The 22,889-nt window shown below is 38.2% G+C and overlaps 1 protein-coding gene across 1 annotated transcript in view; it reads left to right on the top strand.

Moving 5' to 3' along the window:
* The window catches only part of TTC29 (tetratricopeptide repeat domain 29), a 357,551-nt gene that overhangs the window by 310,153 nt on the left and 24,509 nt on the right, over nucleotides 1–22,889 (top strand). Inside the window, exon 11 of the mRNA XM_029234687.1 lies at nucleotides 8,884–8,975. Within this exon, the coding sequence (XP_029090520.1) occupies nucleotides 8,884–8,975 (92 nt within the window). The remainder of the gene's footprint in view (nucleotides 1–8,883; nucleotides 8,976–22,889) is intronic.

The following is a 22,889-nucleotide window of genomic DNA, read 5'->3' as shown; positions in this document are numbered from 1 at the left end:
TCCGGAAAATTGTTCAAGAAAAGGCTTCATGAGGATTTCTCAACAGCAACACTATTCACATTTGGAGCTGGATCATTCTTTTTTATGGGGGGGATATTGTGTGAATTGTAGGCTGTTGGGCAGCATCCCTGGCTTCTCCCAATGACGACAACCTAAAATGTCTCCAGACATTCCCAGGTATCCCCAGGAGGCAAAATCGCCCCCATGTGAGAACCAATAGGTTAGATGGTTAGATAAGCACTCGGGGAAACTAAGCAGCTTCATTCAAATCCTTGGTAAGTACTTTTAAATTCCTCATCTTAGTGGAAACTTATAACATCATTTCAAGGTAGACTTTACTCATTTTCATTTTACACCCGAGGAAATAAACTCACAGACATTAAATCACTTGACATATGTCACTCAGCTCGGTAGTGAACCTGCCTGAATCAAAAGCCTATGATATTTGGAGAAACTTTGAACACCCAGAGGGAGATTTGATTAATTTTCCCATAAGGCCCTTCCAAAGCCTGGTCTATGCCCTCAGAGTAGGGGTCCCTACTGATTTCAAGTATTAAATTAACTAAGGAAGAGAGCAGTGGGGGGAGGGTAGTAAGTGGAGAAAGGAATTTACATAGAAAAAAATACGAAAACTATGAAATAAAAGTAGAATTGGAGTTTACAGAAAATTTTCAAAAACTACAAAATTTCCATCTCAAATAGGCTAGATGCTGTAACTTATTTTATATGATATTTTCCATGGGTTATTTTCCTACAGAAACAATGGCAGTTCGGGTCACCAGCCAGAGCACAGAGACCCATTTAAACTTCATGTCACTGATCTGTATTAGTTTGAGTTGTTCATGCTCTGTGCTATGCCTGAAGGAGAAATAAAAGTATTTCCTCTCCTTTTCCTAGGCATGAGAATAACTCTGCATAAAATTTGGAAAACTTGGAATGTTGGGAAACAAGGCAGCCAACTGCACCATCTTACATGTGGCATTTTTCACCAAACATGTTGAGCTGCCTAGAAAGCAGAAAAGACAAAAACTGTGAATAAAAATGTCCTGCAAAAGACTGCTTTTATGTACATGTAGAATAAAGGATGAAAGTGAAGGACCTGCCTTACCTTCAAAACAATAGTCAAATTCTTTCTTTGTCATCAGAAAGATAAATTGCAGCTTGAAAGTTTGTCACTTCATACCATCAGTTAAAACTGTGATTAGTTAGTGGATGTTACTAGAAAAAACATTCTATGCAGGAACCTTAAAGCAAACTTTTCTGTTGGTCATTGTTGCTACTATGTACCTGGGAAAGCTTTTTTTCCTCATTGTATCACCCATTCCCATCTCCAGTCCTTGGCTTAAGCTCCTCTCAGTAGGGACCCAATTCTATCATTCCTTTAAAATGCAGATTGTTTCCCTTTCTATAGGAAGCCTTTCCCCATTGTATTTTCTTCATTGCTCTTATTACTATTTGAGATTTATTCATTTATTTATTTAATTACAAATTATCTCCCCATCACCTAAATACAACGTAGACTGCATGGAGGCCAGGGATTCGCTGCTATATCATTAGCACCTAGAGCAAAGCTTGGCTCATAGAAAACACTCAGTATTTGTTTAATGAGTTAAAAAATTTTTAGCTCTTTATGCAGGCTTATAGCACTATATAGTTTCTGCGCCTGTATGTCTTATTGCCTTAGATAGTAAGGTCTTTAAGAGTAGGGATATATCTCTATCCGGAAAAGATGAAAACTCTAATTCAAAAAGATACATGTACCCCAATATTCATAGCAGCACTATTTACAATAGCCAAGACATGGAAGCAACCTAAATGTCCATTGACAGGTGAATGGATAGTGAAGATGTGGTATATATACAATGGAATACTACTCAGCCATAAAAATTATGTGTGTGTGTGTGTGTGTGTATATATATATATACACACACACACACACACACACATAATTTTATCCTGCAGTCACATCTAATGATGGAATGGAATGTACTGGAAGAGTTCTTTGCATAATACATTGGTTCCGAAGGCTAAGCATTCTGAAAAAAGTGGTAACAAGAGGGAATAAAAATAGCATGTAGTTATCGTTTCAGGGAACGGTGACTTACAAATGCCTGATTTTCACATCTGCTGCTTCACATTTCCCTCCTCCCTGTTTTCATCTCTTCCACACCACTGTGATAAGGAACATTGGGGAAAAGCATGTGGAGCATCTAGAAAATCTGAAGGCGCAGAAGTAGACCCCAAAGGAGGTTATAAAAGTCAGTACCTGCTTAAGGGATCATATCATAAGGTGGAATTTCAAGACAAGGCTGGTCTTTTTTTTAATAACCTTTGCCCCAAATTATCCTGCCAGACACTATCTGAATTGTTTCATTTCCCTTCGTTAGACTGCAAAACACTCTCCCAGAAGAAATAATTGGGACCTACAAAGCATCCTCTTTTTATTTTTTTTTTATTTATTTTATTTATTTTTTTAGCATCCTCTTTTTAAAACAACAACTTCTTCTGGGAGGATTAATGATTTTTGAGTCATTCATACCAAAGTATAAATTTGTTTAATCAACTACTATTCTTCTGTCACTTAACTGAGGAAATTTCCCTGGGGAGATACAAACACACAGGGTAGGGGAGGTGTACCAAAAGGGAAGAGGTCAGATGCCAAGTTATTTCAGAATTTTTCCCAAGGCAGACCTTTCTTTAACCCAAGGCAGACCTTTCTTTAACCCAAGGCAGACCTTTCTTTAACCTAAGGAAAAGAGAAAAAAATTTTTTTTCATCTCTCTCTCTTCTAAGCAGCAAACATATTAAAAATTAATTGAGAAAGGGTAGTATGAGAGATCATTGTAGTGATAGAACTTTTCTATATCTTGACTGTGGTGGTGGTTACGTGAATATATACATGTGATGAAATGGCATAAAATTAACATGCCATATGTGCATGCGTGGGTGCACACACACGCACACAGACACGAGTGTGTGTAAAACTGGTGAAATAAGGTGGGTGGATTGTGAATTCCCTGGTTGTGATATACTATAGCTGTGCAAGATTTAACCACTGGGAAAAGCTAGCTGAAGGATATATGAGCATGCTCTGTATTGTTTCTCACAATTGCATATGAATCTACAATTATCTTAAAATTAAAAAAGATTTAAAACAAATGAAGGGGACAGTGTTTTCTTATAATAGCTGGCTGGGCAGAGGGGTGGGGAGAGAATTCCATCTAATTTGGGAAAATTAGGCCAGGAGTGATCATCATCATAGTGGCTTAAAGTAAGTTTCAGTTTTGAAAGCAAATATGAGGGCCATGATTTCTGGGATTTCTTCTGTTTTAATGTCTAAAATAAAGGGACTATAAGAGAGGAACTGCAGTGGAGTAAGGAATGGGAAAATAGTGGAAGACAAGAAGGGGCATCAATATCAGATAGTTCGGGCTTCCCTGGTGGCACAGTGGTTGAGAGTCCGCCTGCCGGTGCAGGGGACACAGGTTCGTGCCCCGGTCTTGGAAGATCCCACATGCTGTGGAGCGGCTCGGCCCGTGAGCCATGGCCGCCGGGCCTGCGCGTCTGGAGCCTGTGCTCCACAACGGGAGAGGCCACAACAGTGAAAGGCCTGCGTACCGCAAAAGAAAAAAAAAAAATCAGATAATTCATTTTCTTTTGTTCCAAGGTGCCCTGATCATTGGAAATCCTAAAGATGTAGAAGAAAGAAAACAACTGGGTGTCTGATGTTATTAGACATAGTAATGTGTTATGTTTTCTGCCTTAAAGGTGCTCAGGCACAGAATTTATTCTTATAATCTTCCGGGCGGACCAGGCTCCTTTTCTATTTTCTTTCTCAATCTCTCTAGATATAGATATAGATATAGTCTAATATTCGTGTATATCTATCTATGTAAACACAACATATATATATATATATATACACACACACCACTCACTTACTTTACTGATGACAATCTTGACTTAAATCCAATGTTTTCTTGAAGGCTATTGCAGCAAAATGAATTAATGATCCTTAAAATTTGATTTTACAACAAACAATTCTTCAAAGAACTTGTAGCATATTGCCAGCATTATTTTTTTGCACACTCTCATTTTTTATGTTAAGTATTCTACTGGTTTCGCTTTTAGGTAACCAATAGAAATTATCTCATTTTAAGAACCTGGATTTTATTTGAAAATATCTTTTCAAGTTAATCAGTTTTATTTCAGTGGGAAGATAAAGTCCATTGCCTTTAAAACTTCTAGTACAATAGCTTTCAAAACTTCATCTCCATTATTCAGAGAAATTATTGGAGCAATGTGATTGAGTGGGCACAAAGCACTCAATTTTTATTAGGTACATGAACTGACTTTTCCAACTTTCGTATAATCTTGTAATCATGCTCATTGAAATTGACATAGTAGCACGCTTAAGCAGTGTTTTCCTTGGTCTTTTGACAAAGATTGATTAAGTTCATTGTCCATAAAATTTAAGGATCTGTAATGAATTTTGAACTCATCAAAATAGTTTTCACCTGAGATTCTTTTTTTCTCTCCTCTTATCTCTGATTTGCAATGACAGAATTTAACCTTCCACACCCTGGATTTGTTTCCAACATATTGCATGCCACAGGGATATTCAGTCAAGTACAGTGGATCCCTCAGATTTCCACACTGTATTTTCTCACTTGAAGTAATCTTTGTAAAGAAGATTCCTGTTTGTCTGATGATTCAAGTTGATCAATATTTATTAATTTGTAAATTATACCTTAATTAAAAAGCAGGTAACATAATTTACCATAAGGTCAATATAAAACATCTTTATTTTCTACACAATTTGGGTTTTTTGAGATATTTAATATTCATGCTTTTTAAAATTGAAGTATAGTTGACTTATAATATTTTGTTAGTTTCAGGTGTATAGCAAAGTGATTCAGTTATATATATATTTTCAGATTATTTTCCATTATAGGTTATTACACCTATCTATTTTATATATTGTAGTGTGTATCTGTTAATCCCATACTCCTAATTTATCCCTCCCTTTCCTCTTTGGTAACTATAAGTTTGTTTTCTATGTCTGTGAGTCTGTTTCTATTTTGTATATAGATTCTTTTGTATTATTTTTTAGATTTCACATATAAGTGATATCACATAATATTTGTCTTTGTCTGACTTATTTCACTTAGTTTGATAATCTCTAGGTCCACCCATGTTGCTACAAATGGCATTATTTCATTCTTTTTTATGGCTGAGTAATATTCCATTGTATATGTGTACCACATCTTCTTTATCCACTCATCTGTTGATGGACATTTAGGTTGCTTCCATATCTTTGCTATTGTAAATAGTGCTGCTATGCACATTGGGGTGCATGTATCTTTTTGAATTAGAGTTTTTTTTCTTTTCTGGATATTTGCCCAGGAGTGGGATTGCTGGATCATATGGCAACTCTATTTTTAGTTTTTTGTTTTTTATTGGGGGACAGTTGCTTTACAATGTAATGTCAGTTTCTGCTGTACAGCAAAGTGAATCAGCTATATGTATACATATATCCCCTCTTTTTTGGATTTACAAAAAAAGAATCAATTTACATTCCCACCAACAGTTATTTTCTACACAATTTGCAATCTCGTTATTTTTCCACTTTTATATTTTTTTTCCTTTTTCTTTTAACACTATCCTTCCTACTTCCCTTAGGTTGGACTACACAATTCACCAATCTGCTGAGTCTCGTCTTGGGTTCCCCTTATGATTTTACCTGAGTTAGCTCTCTCCAGTCAGAGCTCACATTCCTGAGGAGCAGAGGCCCTGTCTTTGATTTAGATGAGCTCCCCTGTAGCACTTTCAAGGTTCTCAGTACTGACTTCATGAACAGTAGTCCCCCCTTACCTGTGTTTTCACTTTCCGAAGTTTCAGTTACCCATGGTCAACTGAGGTCTGAAAATATTAAATGGAAATTTCCAGAAATAAACAATTCATAGGTTTTAAATTGTGCAGTGTTCTAAGTAGCATGATGGAATCTTGTGGCTTCCATCCTGATCCATCCCAGACGTGAATCATCCCCTTGTCCAGCATATCCCGACCATTAGTCACTTAGTAGCCATCAAGGTTACTGGGTTATTGTTGAGATATCATAGTGCTTGTGTTCAGATAACCCTTATTTTACTTAATAACGGTCCGAAAGTGCAAGGGGAGTGATGCCGGCAATTTGGATATGTCAAAGAAGAGCCCAGAGTGCTTCCTTTAAGTAAAAAGGTGAAAGTTCTCAACTTAGGAAGGAAAGAAAAAAAATTGTATGCTGAGTTTGCTGAAATCTATAGTAAGAACGAATCTTCTATCTGTGAAACTGTGAAGAAGGAAAAAGAAATTCATGCTAGTTTTGCTGTCACACCTCAAACAGCAAGTTATAGCCACAGTGTGTGATAATTGCTTAGTTAAGATGCAAAATACATTAAATTTGTAAGATATTTTGAGAAAGAGTGACCACATTTACATAGCTTTTATTACAGTATATTGTTATGATTGTTCTATGTTATTGTAAGTTATAGTTGTTAACCTCTTACTGTGCCTAATTTATAAATTAAACTTTATCATAGGTACGTATGTACAGGAGAAAGCATAGTATATGTCCAAGATTTCAGGCATCCACTGGTGGTCTGGGAATGTAGCCCCCGTGGATATGGGGGGGGGGGGTCCAGTGTAATTGATTATTTCCCTATTGGGCCAGTAGTGAGCTGTGTTCTTCCCACTGCCTATATATTTCCTGTTTTTAGGTAAAGCATTTAAGCTGAGAGAGGCACTCTCTCAAGTCACAAAATGTGTCGCCTTTACTCTGAGGAGGGAACTCTCCAGGAGCTCTTCACTGATGGCTGGTTAACAGAGTCCCAGAAACTTCTCATCCCAGGTTCAAATAGAACTCTGTATCATCTTACAGCAGCCTCATAACAACTCTCAGAGGGAGGTTTTCTTTTTTGCTTCGAGGAAAGCTTCTCAGGGAGATTGCTTGGGCCAGGTGTGTTGGGTGTGGTAGAATTAGGTCTTGAATCCAAGTCTTCTTACTCTAAGGTGGGTGTTCATTTCAGGAAACCCCATCGGGTTCCATGAGGAAGCTTCTATAGAATCAAGTCCAAGGCCAAAACAAGAAGCACAGGCTGAGCTGGTATTTGCTCCTTGATTCTATAGAAGCTTCCTCATGGAAACTACCCTCCTAACCACGGTCCAAGGAGTCACAGCCCTAAGATAATGTTGGGTACTTCCGGATGCTACTGTACTGCTTCTGGGTTCATGGTGGCCAGGGGTGTGGGAGAGTGGTGCAGAGTAAGCACAGCTGAAGCCCTGGAGAAATCTGTTTTCAGCTAATTCACACAGCTGCATCAGTGCAAACCTCTGTACCACTAGACTGTAAATGCCTCGAAGGTTTGCAAGCATACTCTCTTCTCTTTAAGATTCCCTAGGGTTTAACACAACGTTGGCACACAGTAACAATATTTACCGGAAAACGAACTATTTTTGACACAAAATATATAATATTCAATCTTTAACTTTCTAGAATGCCATATAAAACATATATGAACCAAAAGAGACACTTGACAGTCTCTTCCTAAATATTTTGATATTTGGATTTAATACGGTCTCTTACAAATTCACAAAATTCAGAGGTTCTGCCCCTTAATGCAGAAAGCTCAATGTCAAGTCATATCGGACTTAATCTGGGTGAATCAGTTTTGCACAACAGAGTGAAAAGAATAGTCTCAGGTTTATACAAGGCTTATTAAGAGACTTAAAAAGAAGAATCAAAATGATGAACTTTGCAGGTTTAACAGGAATTAAAATACTGGGTCAATATGTATCAGTAAGTTTTAATACCAGTATTATTTCAAGTCACTTGTAAACCACACACACACACAGACACACATACACACACAAATTAGGAGGTATCACATGGCCTCACTGAAGTTATTTCCCAAATATTAACTTTAAGAAAGTAAAGCTGACTATCAACACCGCCTTTCATACACAAACTTTCTAAGATGCCTAATTCAGGCCGGATGTACATCCTCCCTCATGCTGACTCTCCCACTCAACGCCACCAAATGACTTTTGCTAATTTCTTCTTAGAAAATGAGCAAAAAGGATTTCCATAGAGGTCTTTGGAGATTTCCTGTGTGTTCATGTGTGTAATAGGTTGGTTCAAGTAACAATGAAGGAGGAAGAGGAAAAGGGGATCTTACTTTACATATTTTCCTTCTTCTGGCCTTTGAAAGGGAAAAAGAATAAAAAGGAAAATTATACCATGCAGGTGATGTCCGTGTTCAGATCATACGTTTGGCTGTGGCAACCGCAATCTTTTGATTGTTGAGGAGATTGTTGGTAATGAAGTACATTTGTAAGAAATACTTTTAGTGTATACTGAATATGTGTACAAACTGTGAGATACGCCTCCAATAAAATGATAGATTTAGAAATTGCCTGGCACATAAATTCATGCTTTTCAAACAGCTATTTATAGAAGGAAAAGTGATATTTAAGCTACCCTAGTAGACTATTATAATCTGCCTTATATTACCTAAGATAGTGGTCCCATATTTGAAAATAATGTTGTAAACCGTTCAGTTATTTACGCACCCCTAAGTTATATCAATTGGAAGATTTTGGATTGTTCAGGAAAAGAATTACTTTTACAAAAGTAAGACTTCACTGTCATGGCTCAAAGAGATCACTGCAAAACAAGTTATACTATAGATAAAAATAAACCAAACCAACATGAATTTTTAATAAAAAAATTTTTTATGGTGATGTGAAAAACAACTATTAATTTGAATCTTTTCTGTTATGAAATGAAACATCAGTGAATCTGGTCATGTTATATGTTTAACAAGGATTCCTCTTCCCCCATAGGTCCTTAACACTTATGCTAAAATCTCTACAGACCTGGATGATGATCTCAGCCTGGGGAGAGCCTATGAAGCAACAGCCAAGGTCCTGCAGAGGTAAGTTAGCACATCCTTGTCTTGCTGTCACTGTGAATTCACTCAACTGTGAAAGGCAAATTGTTTGAGGTCTGTCGCTTTCCATTACTGCCTGCTTAAATTTTAAGCAGTGCCCTTCTTAAGTGACCCTTTCATTGTAAGTTATTTTAAACCAATGTGGTATTTTTAAATATACACCTAAACTCTTCTTTGTCTTTTCCTCCTTCATGTTATTTTATTTTTGATATTCTGGAAGTTTAGTGATGACCTTGATTGAATGAGAGGGAAAAATCAGGTCACATCTCACAGGTTAAAGAGGCAGAGAGCACAGAGATACACAGTACGCTTCAGTAACTGTGTTTCACCGTAACCTTTCCAGATCTCTTCTTTGAGGCAAGTTTCCATTTTGTGCTTCAATCGTCCTTCTTCCATTAAGACATCTCTCCTTTGAGCATGTCTGGATAAACAATTGGGTGCAAAACCAATATTCCCAATATTTCCTTTAAAACAGAAAATTGAACAAAAGTATATATGAACAATTTGTGATACAAATTTTTCCATGGGAAATATATGATATAGCCTTCACTTATTGTATTGTGATTGCTGTGTACTCCATTTAATCACAGCATTATATTTAAGCCAAGATAGAGTAAGAATAAAAAAAGTTATCAAAGTTATGGCCTTGGTTTTTGGTATGTTACCTTATATCCAAGATATAGCTGTTAAATAATTTTGTAGTAGTAGTAGTAGCAATAATAATAATAATAAACGTAGATTGTGTCAAATTCTAATCTTCCCATTTGTATTTCAGTTGTAAACACATACCAAGTGGTGTTTTAAAAGGCAAAATTGTTATTCCAAAGGCATTTGAAATGTGTAATGCCTTGAAAGTGGATCTTCATTATGTAATTACAATTCCAATATAATAATCATTAAATATTAAATAAATGATTAATTAAAGATCAAAACACCAACACCAATAAAATGTATAAGGTGCCCGACAACATAAATACAATGCACTGCAGTCACCACTGGATGAACAGTAAGGGACAGACATAGTTATAAGGAGAGTATAGACATTTACTCAAGGAAGGCAGGGCCAGCCAGGAGTGAAGCAAGCAACCTGTGAGTGTTGTGGTCCCTCCACATAAAGACTGATAACCATCCTGTGCATGATGAACCCAGCTATCCCTTAAACTTTTATTTTCCAAATAATCACCGGAAAGAAGCAGATGTTTGAACACGAAAAAGAGATGTATAAGGATTCAATGTAATGTCTGTTTGGAACACACCAACTCTGTGCCCTTTTATCCAGCTCATTTTGATTATTTAATTATTTGATTCTGCTGTTAACACTGCCCAGAATCAGTAGAAAATGATTGATTTGTCTTGCTTTATAGTAGCAGACCTGGTCTAAGCCTAAACAGTTAAATAAATGCATCCCTCAACATGTTTATAAAATAATTTCTAAAAATAACATTGTGTTCCAACCTAGATAGAGAAAACTTCAGGGAAAAATGTTTTCTTTCATAAACCTGTACTGAGCACTTACTATGTCACATGACAAGTGTTGGATTTCCCCTTCAGTTACTGATAGTCTTTATAATTATTTTTGAAACTTCTGGAGACCTGAGGTTATCTTAAAATACTTCTCACCTGTTAAACCGGGGTCTCATCTGGAATATTTTAGTTTCCACTCCAGGATTTGAATTCCTGCTCTATACTGTGAAAGCTAAGGGGAAGGGTTGAATAAGTATCTTGGCAACAACAACAACATTTAATCAAATGTTTTAATTTGGTTGCTTAAGTATTATTTTAGGTTGAGGTATGGAAAAGGATCCATATATATATATTTTTTGAAGTGTAGTTAATTTACAATGTTGTGTTATTTTCTGGTGTACAGCAAAGTGATTCAGTTATATATGTACACATATATATATATTCTTTTTCATATTCTTTTCCTTTATGGTTTATTATAGGATATTGAACATAGTTCCCTGTGATGTATAGTAGGACCTTGTTGTTTATCTATTTTATATATAATGGTTTGTATCTGCTAATCCAAAACTCCTAATTTATCCCTCCTTCCCCTTCCCCTTTGGTAATCATAAGTTTGTTTTCTATGTCTATGAGTCTGTTTCTGTTTTGTAAATAAGTCCATGTGTATCGTATTTTAAATTCCATATATAAGTGTTATCATATGATATGTCTTTCTCTGTCTGACTTACTTCACCTAGTATGGTAATCTCTAGGTCCATCCATGTTGCTGCAAACGGCATTATTTCATTCTTTTTTATCGCTGAGTAGTATTCCATTGTATATATGTACCACATTTTCTTTATCCATTCATCTGTTGATAGACACTTAGGTTGCTTCCATGTGTTGGTTATTGTAAATACTGCTGCTATGAACATTGGGGTGTGTGAATCTTTTCAAATTAGTGTTTTTGTATTTTTCTGATATATAACCAGGAGTGGAATTGCTGGGTCACATGGTAGTTCTAGTTTTAGTTTTTTGAGAAACTTCCGTACTATTTTCCACAGTGGCTGCACCAATTTACATTCCCGCCAACAGTGTAGGAGGGTTCCCTTTTCTCCACACCCTCTCCAGCATTTATTATTCGTAGACTTTTTAATGATGGCCATTCTGACCAGTGTGAGATGCTTGTAGTTTTGATTTGAGTTTCTCTAATAATTAGCAAAGTTGAGCATCTTTTCATGCGCCTATTGGCCATCTGTACGTCTTATTTGGAGAAATGTCTATTTAGGTCTTCTGTCCATTCTTTGATTGGGTTGGGTTTTTTTGATGTTGAGTTGTATGAGCTGTTTGTATATTTAGGAAATTAAGCCCTTATTGGTCGCATCATTTGCGAATATTTTCTTGCAGTCCATAGGTTGTCTTCATTTTGTTTATGGTTTCATTCACTGTGCAAAAGCTTATAAGTTTAATTCGGTACCATGTGTTTAGTTTTACTTTTATTTCTTTTGTCTTGGGAGGCTGATCTAAGATAACATTTCTAGAATTCATGTCAGAGAATGTTTTACCTATGTTCTTTTCTAGGAGTTTTTTGGTGTCATGTCTTATATGTAAGTCTTTAAGCCATTTTGAGTTTATTTTTGTGTATGGTGTGAGGGTGTGTTCTAACTTCACTAATTTAAATGTGGCTGTCCAACTTTCCCAACATCACTTGCTGAGGAGACTGTCTTTTCTCCATGTACATTCTTGCCTTCTATGTGAAAGATTAATTGACTGTCGGTGTGTGGGTTTATTTCTGGGCTGTCTATTCTGTTCCATTGATCCATATGTCTGTTTTTGTGCCAATACCACACTGTTTCGATTACTGTAGCTTTGTAGTATTGTCTGAAGTCTGGGAAGGTTATGCCTCCTGCTTTGTTCTTTTACTTCAGGATTGCTTTGGCAATTCTGGGTCTTTTATGGTTCCACATAAATTTTTAGATTATTTGTTCTAGGTTTGTGAAAAATGTCATGGGTAATTTGATAGGGATCACATTAAATCTGTAGATTGCTTTGGGTAATATGGCCATTTTAATGATATTAATTCTTCCAATCTAAGAGCATGGGCTACCTTTCCATTTCTTTCTTATCATCTTCATTTTACTTTATCAATCTTTTACAGTTCTCAGAATATAAGTCTTTTAACTCCTTGGATAGGTTTATTCCTAAGTATTTTAATTTATTAACATTTTTATTGGAGTATAGTTGATTTACAATGTTGTATTAATTTCTGCTGTATAACAAAGTAAATCAGCTATATGTGTACATATATCCCCATACCCCCTCCCTCTTGTTAATCCCTCCCACCCTCCCTATCCCACCCCTCTAAGTCTTAGCAAAGTGCGGAGCTGATCTCCCTGTGCTATGCAGCTGCTACCCACTAGCTATCTATTTTACATTTGGTAGTGTATATTGTCAATGCTACTCTGTCACTTCGTCCCAGCTTACCCTTCCCCTTCCCCGTGTCCTCAAGTCCATTCTCTATGCCTCCATCTTTATCCTTGTCCTGCCCCTTGGTTCATCAAAACCATTTTTTTTTTAGATTCCATATGTATGTGTTAGCATAGGATATTTGTTTTGTTTCATTGTTTTTGTTTTTTTGCTAGTATGATAAGCTTTATATTTTTTAACATCTTTATTGGAGTATAATTGCTTAACAATGGTGTATTAGTTTCTGCTTTATAACAAAGTGAAACAACTATACATATACATATATCCCCATATCTCCTCCCTCTTGTGTCACCCTCCCACCCTCCCTAAACCATCCCTCTAGGTGGTCACAAAGCACTGAGCTGATCTCCCTGTGCTATGTGGCTGCTTCCCACTAGCTATCTCTTCTACATTTGGTAGTGTATATATGTCCATGCCACTCTCTCACTTCATCCCACCTTACCCTTCCCCCTCCCCATGTCCTCAAGTCCATTCTCTACCTCTGCAATTTTATTTCTTTCCTGCCCCTAGGTGCATCAGAACCATTTTTCTTTTTTTTAGATTCGATATACATGTGTTAGCATATGGTATTTATTTTTCTTTTCCTGACTTACTTCACTCTGTATGACAGACTCTAGATCCATTCACCTCACTACAAATAACTCAATTTCATTTCTGTTTATGGCTAAGTAATATTCCATTGTATATAGGGGCCACATCTTCTTTATCCATTCATCTGTCAGTGGACATTTAGGTTGCTTCCATGTCCAGGCTGTCGCAAATAGTGCTGTGATGAACATTGTGGTACATGTCTCTCTTTGAATTATGGTTTTCTCAGGGTATATGCCCAGTACTGGGATCGCTGTGTCATATGGTAGTTCTATTTTTATTTTCTAAGGAAGCTCCATACTGTTCTCCAGAGTGGCTGTGTTAATTTACATTCCCATCAACAGTGCAAGAGGGTTCCCTTTTCTCCACACCCTCTCCAGCATTTATTGTTTGTAGATTTTTTGATGATGACCACTCTGACCGGTGTGAGGTGATACCTCATCGTGCTTTTGATTTGCATTTCTCTAATGATTAGTGATGTTGAGCAATCTTTCATGTGTTTGTTGGCAATCTGTATATCTTTTTTGGAGAAATGTCTATTAAGCTCTACCATGCATTTTTGGATTGGGTTGTTTGTTTATTTGATATTGTGCTACATGAGCTGCTTGTATATTTGGGAAGTTAATCCTTTGTCAGTTGCTTCATTTGCAAATATTTTCTCCCATCTGAGGGTTGTCTTTTTGTCTTGTCTCTGGTTTCCTTTGCTGTGCAAAAGCTTTTAAGTTTCATTAGGTCCCATTTGTTTATTTTTGATTTTATTTCCATTTATCTAGGAGGTGGGTCAAAAAGGATCTTGCTGTGATTTATGTCATAGAGTGTTCTGCCTATGTTTTCCTTTAAGAGTTTGATAGTGTCTGGCCTTACATTTAGGTCTTTAATCCATTTTGAGTTTATTTTTGTGTATGGTGTTAGAGAGTGTTCTAATGTCATTCTTTTACATGTGGTTGCCCAGTTTTCCCAGCACCACTTATTGAAGAGGCTGTCTTTTCTCCATTGTATATTCTTGCCTCCTTTATCAAAGATAAGGTGACCGTATCTGCATGGGTTTATCTCTGGGCTTTCTATCCAGTTCCATTGATCTATATTTCTGTTTTTGTGCCAGTACCATATTGTCTTGATTACTGTAGCTTTGTAGTATAGTCTGAAGTTCAGGAGCCTGATTCCTCCAGCTCCACTTTTCTTTCACAAGATTGCTTTGGCTATTTGGGGTCTTTTGTGTTTCCATACAAATTATTCAATTTTTTGTTCTAGTTCTGTGAAAAATGCCATTGATAATTTGATAGGAATTGCATTGGATCTGTAGATTGCTTTGGGTAGTATAGTCATTTTCATAGTGTTGATTCTTCCAATCCAAGAACATGGTATATCTCTCCATCTGTTTGTATCATCTTTAATTTCTTTTATCAGTGTCTTATAATGTTCTGCATACAGGTCTTTTGTCTCCTTAGGTAACTTTATTTCTAGATATTTTATTCTTTTTGTTGCGATGGTAAATGAGAGTGTTTCCTTAATTTCTCTTTCAGCTATTTCATTGTTAGTGTATAGGAATGCAAGAGATTTCTGTGCATTAATTTTTTATCCTGCTATTTTACCAAATTCATTGATTATCTCTAGTACTTTTCTGGTAGCATCTTTATGATTCTCTATATATAGTATGATGTCATCTGCAAGGAGTGACAGTTTTATTTCTTCTTTTCTGATTTGGATTCTTTTTATTTCTTTTATTTGTCTGAATGCCATGGCTAAAACTTCCAAAACTGTGTTGAATAATGGTGGTGAGAGTGGGCAACCTTGTCTTGTTCCTGACCTTAGAGGAAATGCTTTCAGTTTTTCACCACTGAGAACAATGTTGGCTGTAGTTTTGTCATATATGGCCTTTATTATGTTGAAGTAGGTTCCCTCTATGCCCACTTTCTGGAGAGCTTTTATCATAAATGCATGTTGAATTTTGTCAAAGGCTTTTTCTGCATCTACTGAGATGATCATATAGTTTTTATTCTTCAATTTGTTAATATGGTGTATCACATTGATTGATTTGCATATAATGAAGAATCCTTGCATTCCTGGGATAAACCCCACTTGATCGTGGTGTATGATTCTTTTAATGCACTGTTGGATTCTGTTTGCTAGTATTTTGTTGAGGATTTTTGCATCTATATTCAACAGTGATATTGTCCTGTAGCTTTCCTTCTTTGTGACATCTTTGTCTGGTTTTGGTATCAGGGTGATGGTGGCCTCATAGAATGATTTTGGGATTGTTCCTCCCTCTGCTATATTTTGGAAGAGTTTGAGTAGGATAGATGTTAGCTGTTCTCTAAATGTTTGATGGAATTTGCCTGTGAAGCCATGTGGTGCTGGGCTTTTGTTTGTTGGAAGATTTTTTTTATCACAGTTCCAGTTTCAGTGCTTGTGATTGGTCTTTTCATATTTTCTATTTCGTCCTGGTTCAGTCACGGAAGGTTGTGCTTTTCTAAGAATTTGTCCATTTCTTCCAGGTTTCCATTTTATTGACATAGAGTTGCTTGTAGTAGTTTCTCATAATCTTTGTATTTCTGCAGTGTCAGTTTCATTTCAAATTCTATTGATTTGAGTCTTCTCCCTTTGTTTCTTGATGAGTCTGGCTAATGGTTTATCAATTTTGCTTATCTTCTCAAAGAACCAGCTTTTAGTTATACTGATCTTTGCTATACTTTCCTTCATTTCTTTTTTATTTAGGATCTGATCTTTATGATTTCTTTCCTTCTGTTAACTTTGGGTTTTTTTGTTCTTCATTTTATAATTGCTTTAGGTGTAAGTTTAGGTTGTTTATTTGAATTTTTTCTCATTTCTTGAGGTAGGATTATATTGCTATAAACTTCCCTCTTAGAGATGCCTTTGCTACATCCCATAGAATTTGGGTCATTGTGTTTTCATTGTGATTTGTTTCTAGGTGTTTTTTGATTTCCTCTTTGATTTCTTCAGTGACCTCTTGGTTATTAATAGTGTATTGTTTAGCCCCCATGTGTTTGTATTTTTTTAACTTTTTGTCCTGTAATTGATATCTAGTCTCATAGCATTGTGGTCAGAATAGATACCTGATATACTTTCAACTTTCTTAAATATACCAAGGCTTGATTTGTGACCCAAGATATGATCTATCCTGGAGAATGTTCCGTGAGCACTTGAGAAGAAAGTGTACTCTGTTGTTTTTGGATGGAATGTCCTATAAATATCAATTAAGTCCATCTTGTCTAATGTGTCATTTAAAGCTTGTGTTTCCTTATTTATTTTCATTTTGAATGATCTGTCCATTGGTGAAAGTGGGGTGTTAAAGTCCCCTACTATGGTTGTGTTACTGTCAATTTCCCCTTTTATGGCTGTTAGCATTTGCCTTATGTATTGAGGTGTTCCTATGCTGGGTGCATAAATATTTACAATTGTTATATCTTCTTCTTGGATTGATCCCTTGATCATTATGTAGTGTCCTTCTTTGTCTCTTGTAATAGTCTTTATGTTAAAGTCTATTTTGTCTGATATGAGAATTGCTACTCCAGATTTCTTTTGATTCCCATTTGCATGGAATATCTTTTTCCATCCCTTCACTTTCTGTCTGTGTGTGTCCCTGAGTCTGAAGTGGGTCTCTTGTAGACAGAATAGACAGCATATATATGGTTCTTGTTTTTGTATCCATTCAGCCAGTCTATGTCTTTTGGTGGGAGCATTTAATCCATTTACATTTAAGGAAATTATTGATATGTATGTTCCTATTACCATTTTCTTAATTGTTTTGGGTTTGTTATTGTAGGTCTTTTCCTTCCTTCTCTTGCCCTTCCTGCCTAGGGAAGTTCCTTTAGCATTTGTCATAAAGCTGGTTTGGTGGTGCTGAATTCTCTTAGCTTTTGCATGTCTGCAAAGGTTTTAATTTCTCTGTCAAATCTGAATGAGATCCTTGCTGGGTTGAGAAATCTTGGCTGCAGGTTTTTCCCTTTCATCACTTTAAATATCTCCTGCCAGTCCCTTCTGGCTTGCAAATTTTCTGCTGAAAGATCAGCTGCTAACCTTATGGGGACCCTTGTATGTTATTTGTTGCTTTTCCCTTGCTGCTTTAATATTTTTTCTTTGTATTTAATTTTTGATAGTTTGATTAATATATGTCATGGCATGTTTCTCCTTGGATTTATCCTGTATGGGACTCTCTGTGCTTCCTGGACTTGATTGCCTATTTCCTTTCCCATGTTAGGGAAGTTTTCAACAAAATCTCTTTAACTATTTTGTCAGACTGTTTCTTTTTCTCTTCTTCTTCTGGGTCCCCTATAATTCGAATGTTGTGCGTTTAATGTTGTCCCAGAGGTCTCTGAGACTGTCCTCAATTCTTTTCATTCTTTATTCTGCTCTGTGGCAGTTATTTGCACTATTGTATCTTCCAGGTCACTATACATTCTTCTGCCTCAGATATTCTGCTATTGATCCCTTCTAGAGAATTTTTAATTTCATTTATTGTGTTGTTCATCATTGTTGGTTTGCTCTTCAATTCTTCTGGGTCCTTGTTAAATGTTTATTGTATTTTCTCCATTCTATTTCCAAGATTTTGGATCATCTTTACTTTCATTATTCCTAATTCTTTTTTCAGGTAGACTGCCTATCTCATTTTCATTTGTTTGGTCTGGTAGGTTTTTACCTTGCTACTTCAACTGCTGTGTACTTCTCTATCTTCTCATTTTGTTTAACTTATTGTGTTTGGGGTCTCCTTTTTTCAGGATGCAGGTTTGTAGTTCCCATTGTATTTGATGTCTGCCCCCAGCAGGTGAGGTTGGTTCAGTGGCTTGTGTAGGCTTCCTGGTGGAGGGGACTGGTGCCTCTGCTCTGGTGGGTGGGACTGGATCTTGTCTTTTTGGTGGGCAGGGCCGAGTCCGTTGGTGTGTTTTGGAGTGTTTCTGAACTTAGTATGATTTTAGGCAGCCTCTCTGCTAATGGGTGGGGTTGTGTTCCTATCTTGCTAGTTGTTTGGCATGAGGTATCTAGCACTGGAGCTTGCTGGCCATTGGGTGGAGCTGGATCTTAGTGTTGAGACTGAGATCTCTGGGAGAGCTCTCACCAATTGATATTATGTGGGGCCAGGAAGTGTCTAGTGGTCCAATGTGTGGACTCGGCTCTCCCTCCTCATAAGCTCAGGCCTGACACGTGGCCGGAGCACCAAGACCCTTTCAGCCGCATGACTCAGAAGAAAAGGAAGGAAAAAAAGGATGAAAAAAGTAATAAATAAATATAATAAGAAATTTAAAAAATATAAAATTTTAAAAATTTTAAATTTTTTTAAAAAAGAAGAGAGCAACCAAACCAATGAACAAATCCACCAATAATAACAAGCACTAAAAAGTAAACCAAGATAAACATACAAATCAGAAACAAATCAGTCACAGACAGCAAGCCGTAGTCTACAGTTGCTCCCCAAATCCACCACCTCATTTTTGGGAACATTCATTGTCTCTGCAGGTATTCCACATATGCAGCGTTCATCAAGTTGATGGTGGGAATTTAATCTGCTGCTCCTAAGGGTACATGGAGAAATTTCCCTTTCTCTTTGTTCACACAGCTCTTGGGATTCAGCCTCGGTTTTGGCCCCGCCTCTGTGTGTAGGTCATCTTCAGGCGTCTGTTCCCCACCCAGACAGGTGGGGGTTAAAGCAGTGGCTGATTAGGGCTCTCTTGCTCTCTCAGGCTGGGGAGAGGGAGGGGTACTGTAGTCATAATTGGAATGCAGGGCTGGCCTCCAGTGGCAGAGGCCAAAGTGACATTGCAACAGCCTGTGGTGTGCCATATGTTCTCCCAGGGAAGTTGTGCCTGGATTTCAGGACTCTGGCAGTGGCAGTCTGCACAGGCTCCTGGGGGGGGGGGGGTAGTAACCTGCGCTTGCACACAGGATTCTTCGTGGCAGTGGCAGCAGCGTTAGCATTTCATGACCATCTCTGGGGTCCAGGCTGATAGCCGCAGCTCACACCCATCTCTGGAGCTTGCTTAGGCAGTGCTCTGCCTTCTGTGGGCACACAGGGAAGGAATCCCCTCTCCTCATGCACCCCGAAACAATGATCTCTTGCCTCTTCGGCAGGTCCAGACTTTTTACCTGACTCCTTCCCAGCTAGTTGTGATACACTAGCCCCCTTCAGGCTGTCTTCACACAGCCAACCAACCCCAGTCCACTTCCTGTGGTCTGACCTCCGAAGTCTGAGCCTCAGCTCCCAGCCTCCACCTGCCCTGGCTGGTGAGGAGACAAGCGTCTCAGACTGGTGAGTGCTGGTCAGCACCAATCCTCTGTGTGGGAATTTCTGCTTTGACCTCTGCACCCCTGTGCTGCGCTCTCCTCCATGGCTCCGAAGCTTGCCCCCGCCATTCACACCCTGTCTCTGCCAGTGTAGCGGCTCCCTAGTGTGTGGAAACTTTTCCTCCTTCACAGCTGCCTCCCAGAGGTGCAAGTCAGTTCCTATTCTTTTGTCTCTGTTTTTTCTTTTTTCTTTTGCCCTACCCAAGTAAGTGGGGATTTACTTGACTTTTGGGAAGTCTGAGGTCTTCTGCCAGTGTTCAGTAGGTGTTCTGTAGGCGTTGTTCCACATGTAGGTGTATTTTTGATGTATTTGTGGGGAGGAAGGTGATCTCCACATCTTACTCCTCCACCATCTTGAAGGTCCCCCTAAGTATTTTATTTTTTGATGTGACTTTAAAAGGGATTTTTTTTTTACTTTAACTTTCTGATATTTCATTGTTATTGTAAAGAAATGCAACAGATTTCTGTATGTTGATCTTGTATCCTGCTACCTTTCTGAAATTGTTCATCAGTTCTAGTAGTTTTTATGTGGAGTCTTTAGGGTTTTCTACATAGAGTAACATGTTATCTGCATATATTGACAATTTTACCTCTTCCCTTCCAATTTGAATACTTTTAATTTCTTTTTCTTGTCTGATTGTTGTGGCTGGGATTTCTAATTGTATTTTGAACAGAAGTGGTGAGAGTGGGCATTCTTGTCTTGTTCCAGATTTTAGCAGTAAGGCTTTCAGCTTTTTATTGTTGAGTATTATGTTGGCTGTGGGTTTGTCATAAATAGCTTTTATTAGGTTGAGATATGTTCCCTCTATACCCACTTTGGTAAGACTTTTTATCATGAATGGATGTTGAATTTTATCAAATGCTTTCTGCATCTATTGAGGTGATCATGTGGTTTTTGTCTTTTTTTTTGGTTGATATGGTGTATCATATTGATTGATTTGCATATGTTAAACAATCCTGTGACCATGGGAGGAATCCACCTTGATCATGATGTTTGACCTTTTTTATGTGCTGTTGGATTTGGTTTGCTAATATTTTTTAAGAATTTTTGCATCTTATTCATCAAAGATATTGACCTGTAATTTTCTTTTTTGGTAGTGTCTTTATCTGGTTTTGGTATCAGGCTTCATAGAATGACTTTGGGAGTGTCCCCTCCTTCCAGTATTTTGGAAGAGATTGAGAAGAATTGGTATGAGTTCTTTGTATGTTTGGGTAGAATTCCCCAGTGAAGCCATCTGGTCCTGGACTTTTGTTTGCAGGGAGTTTGTTTCATTTTGTTTTACAGATTCTATTTCACTTCTAGTGATCAGTCTGTTCAAAATATCTATTTCTTCTTGATTCAGTTTTGGTGGGCTGTATGCTTCTAGAAACCTGTTCATTTTTTCTAGGTTGTCAAATTTGTTGGCATATAATTGTTCATAGTATTCTTTTACGTTTTTTTTGTATTTCTGTGGTATCAGTTGTTATTTCACCTCTTTCATTCTTATTTTGTTTATTTGGGTCCTCTCTGCAGGACTGGAGCACTCTCACTGTGAGAGGAGCCACTGAGTATTCCTCCACAGGAGCTTCCCACCAGGAAGTGTGCTCTGTGGTGTTGCCTGTCATCCGCTGTGTGGGTTCACAAAGTACGCTGTTTTGGACACTGCCCTCAGCAACGCCTCAACTGTGGAATGCAGGCAGTCAGCCTTGGTGTCCCTCAGGCACTGTGTTCACAAAGCCACCAGCACAGATTTGTAGTCACAGATCCACTGAAGTCACGTACCAGGACCACAGCAGTCATACACCTGGACATGCCATGGGACCTATGGAAGCAGCCCAGACCCTTGCCCTGTCTCCATGTGTGTGCACCCACAAAGCCCACATCTTCTAACTCTCGATCTGCCCCAGACACGGGAGCACTTGTAATCTACTTGGGTGACCCACAGGCACTGAGTTTATAAAGCCAGCGGTGGCAGCAGTGGCATAAATCCACAGATCACACAACCACAAGGAGAGGACTCAGATTTCAGCCCTGCTTCCATAGTGGCATGGCCCGTGGGGATCGGCTCTGATTTCAGCCCAGCCTCCATGTGTGGGCAACCTGCTTGCATGCTCCCAGAGCTCATAGAGGTGGAGCCACACCAGCTGTGAGCCCTCCAAGAATGAGGCTACTATAGCGTGGGCTCTGCCCCTCCCTTCATGTGCCTGTTAACAGTGGTATTTCACTTTTATGGAGGGCCCAGGCTCCTTCTGCATACATCCCCCCCCCAGTTGCAGCCTGTCCCACACTCTATCCCCTTCAGGCTGTCTCTGTGAAGCCAACCCCAGTCCTCTCCCTGGGTCTGTCTTCTGAAGCCTGAGTTTCAGCACCCAGCCCCTGTGCACACCAGCAAATGTACATATTGGGCTGGGGAGTGCAGTGAGGTGACACGGACTATCTGTGTAGGTCTCTCTGTTCTGCCTGCTGCAGGCTGGTTGCTGCACTCTTCTCTGAACCTCTGAAGTTCCCTTCCTGTCCCAGCTGATCTTCTCACCCATGAAGGAGGCTCCCCAGGGTGAGGGAACCTTCCCTCTTTCACAGCTCCCTCCCAGGGTCACAGGTCCTGTCACAATTCCTATTTTTCTCTTTTTTTTCTTTCATCCTGCATGGTTACATGGTGATCTTTCTTGCAATTTTGACTGTCCGAGATCTTGTGCCAGCATTCAGTAGGTATTCTGTCAGAATTTTTCCACATGTAGAAGTATTTTTGGTGTATTTGTGGGAGGAGGTGAGCTCCACGTCCTTCTATTCCACCATGTTGATTGGAGCCCTTCGGATCCAGCTATGATATATGATATATCATGAAGCAGGGTATGTTTCTGGTAGGAATGGGGACGATTATATTCCAACACTCTCAACAATCTAGCAACCTGCCTTGGGGCAAACATATAATGGGCAAGAAAATGTATCCCCATCTCACTTTTATACCAAATGAAGTGAATTCCACTTGTAAGAATTCCCATCTACTAAAATACCAATGAAGTCATCAATGATTTGTATGGTAGGCATGGGTTCTTAATTGTACACTGTTATGTAATGCACAAAAGAGTACAGGAAAAGCTTCC

Source organism: Monodon monoceros, unplaced genomic scaffold, assembly GCF_005190385.1.
Source record: "Monodon monoceros isolate NGI ecotype Baffin Bay Population unplaced genomic scaffold, NGI_Narwhal_1 Super_Scaffold_20, whole genome shotgun sequence".
NCBI classification, from domain to species: Eukaryota; Metazoa; Chordata; class Mammalia; order Artiodactyla; family Monodontidae; genus Monodon; species Monodon monoceros.
Note: the sequence above shows the minus strand (reverse complement) of the source record. Positions and strands in the feature narration are given on the sequence as shown.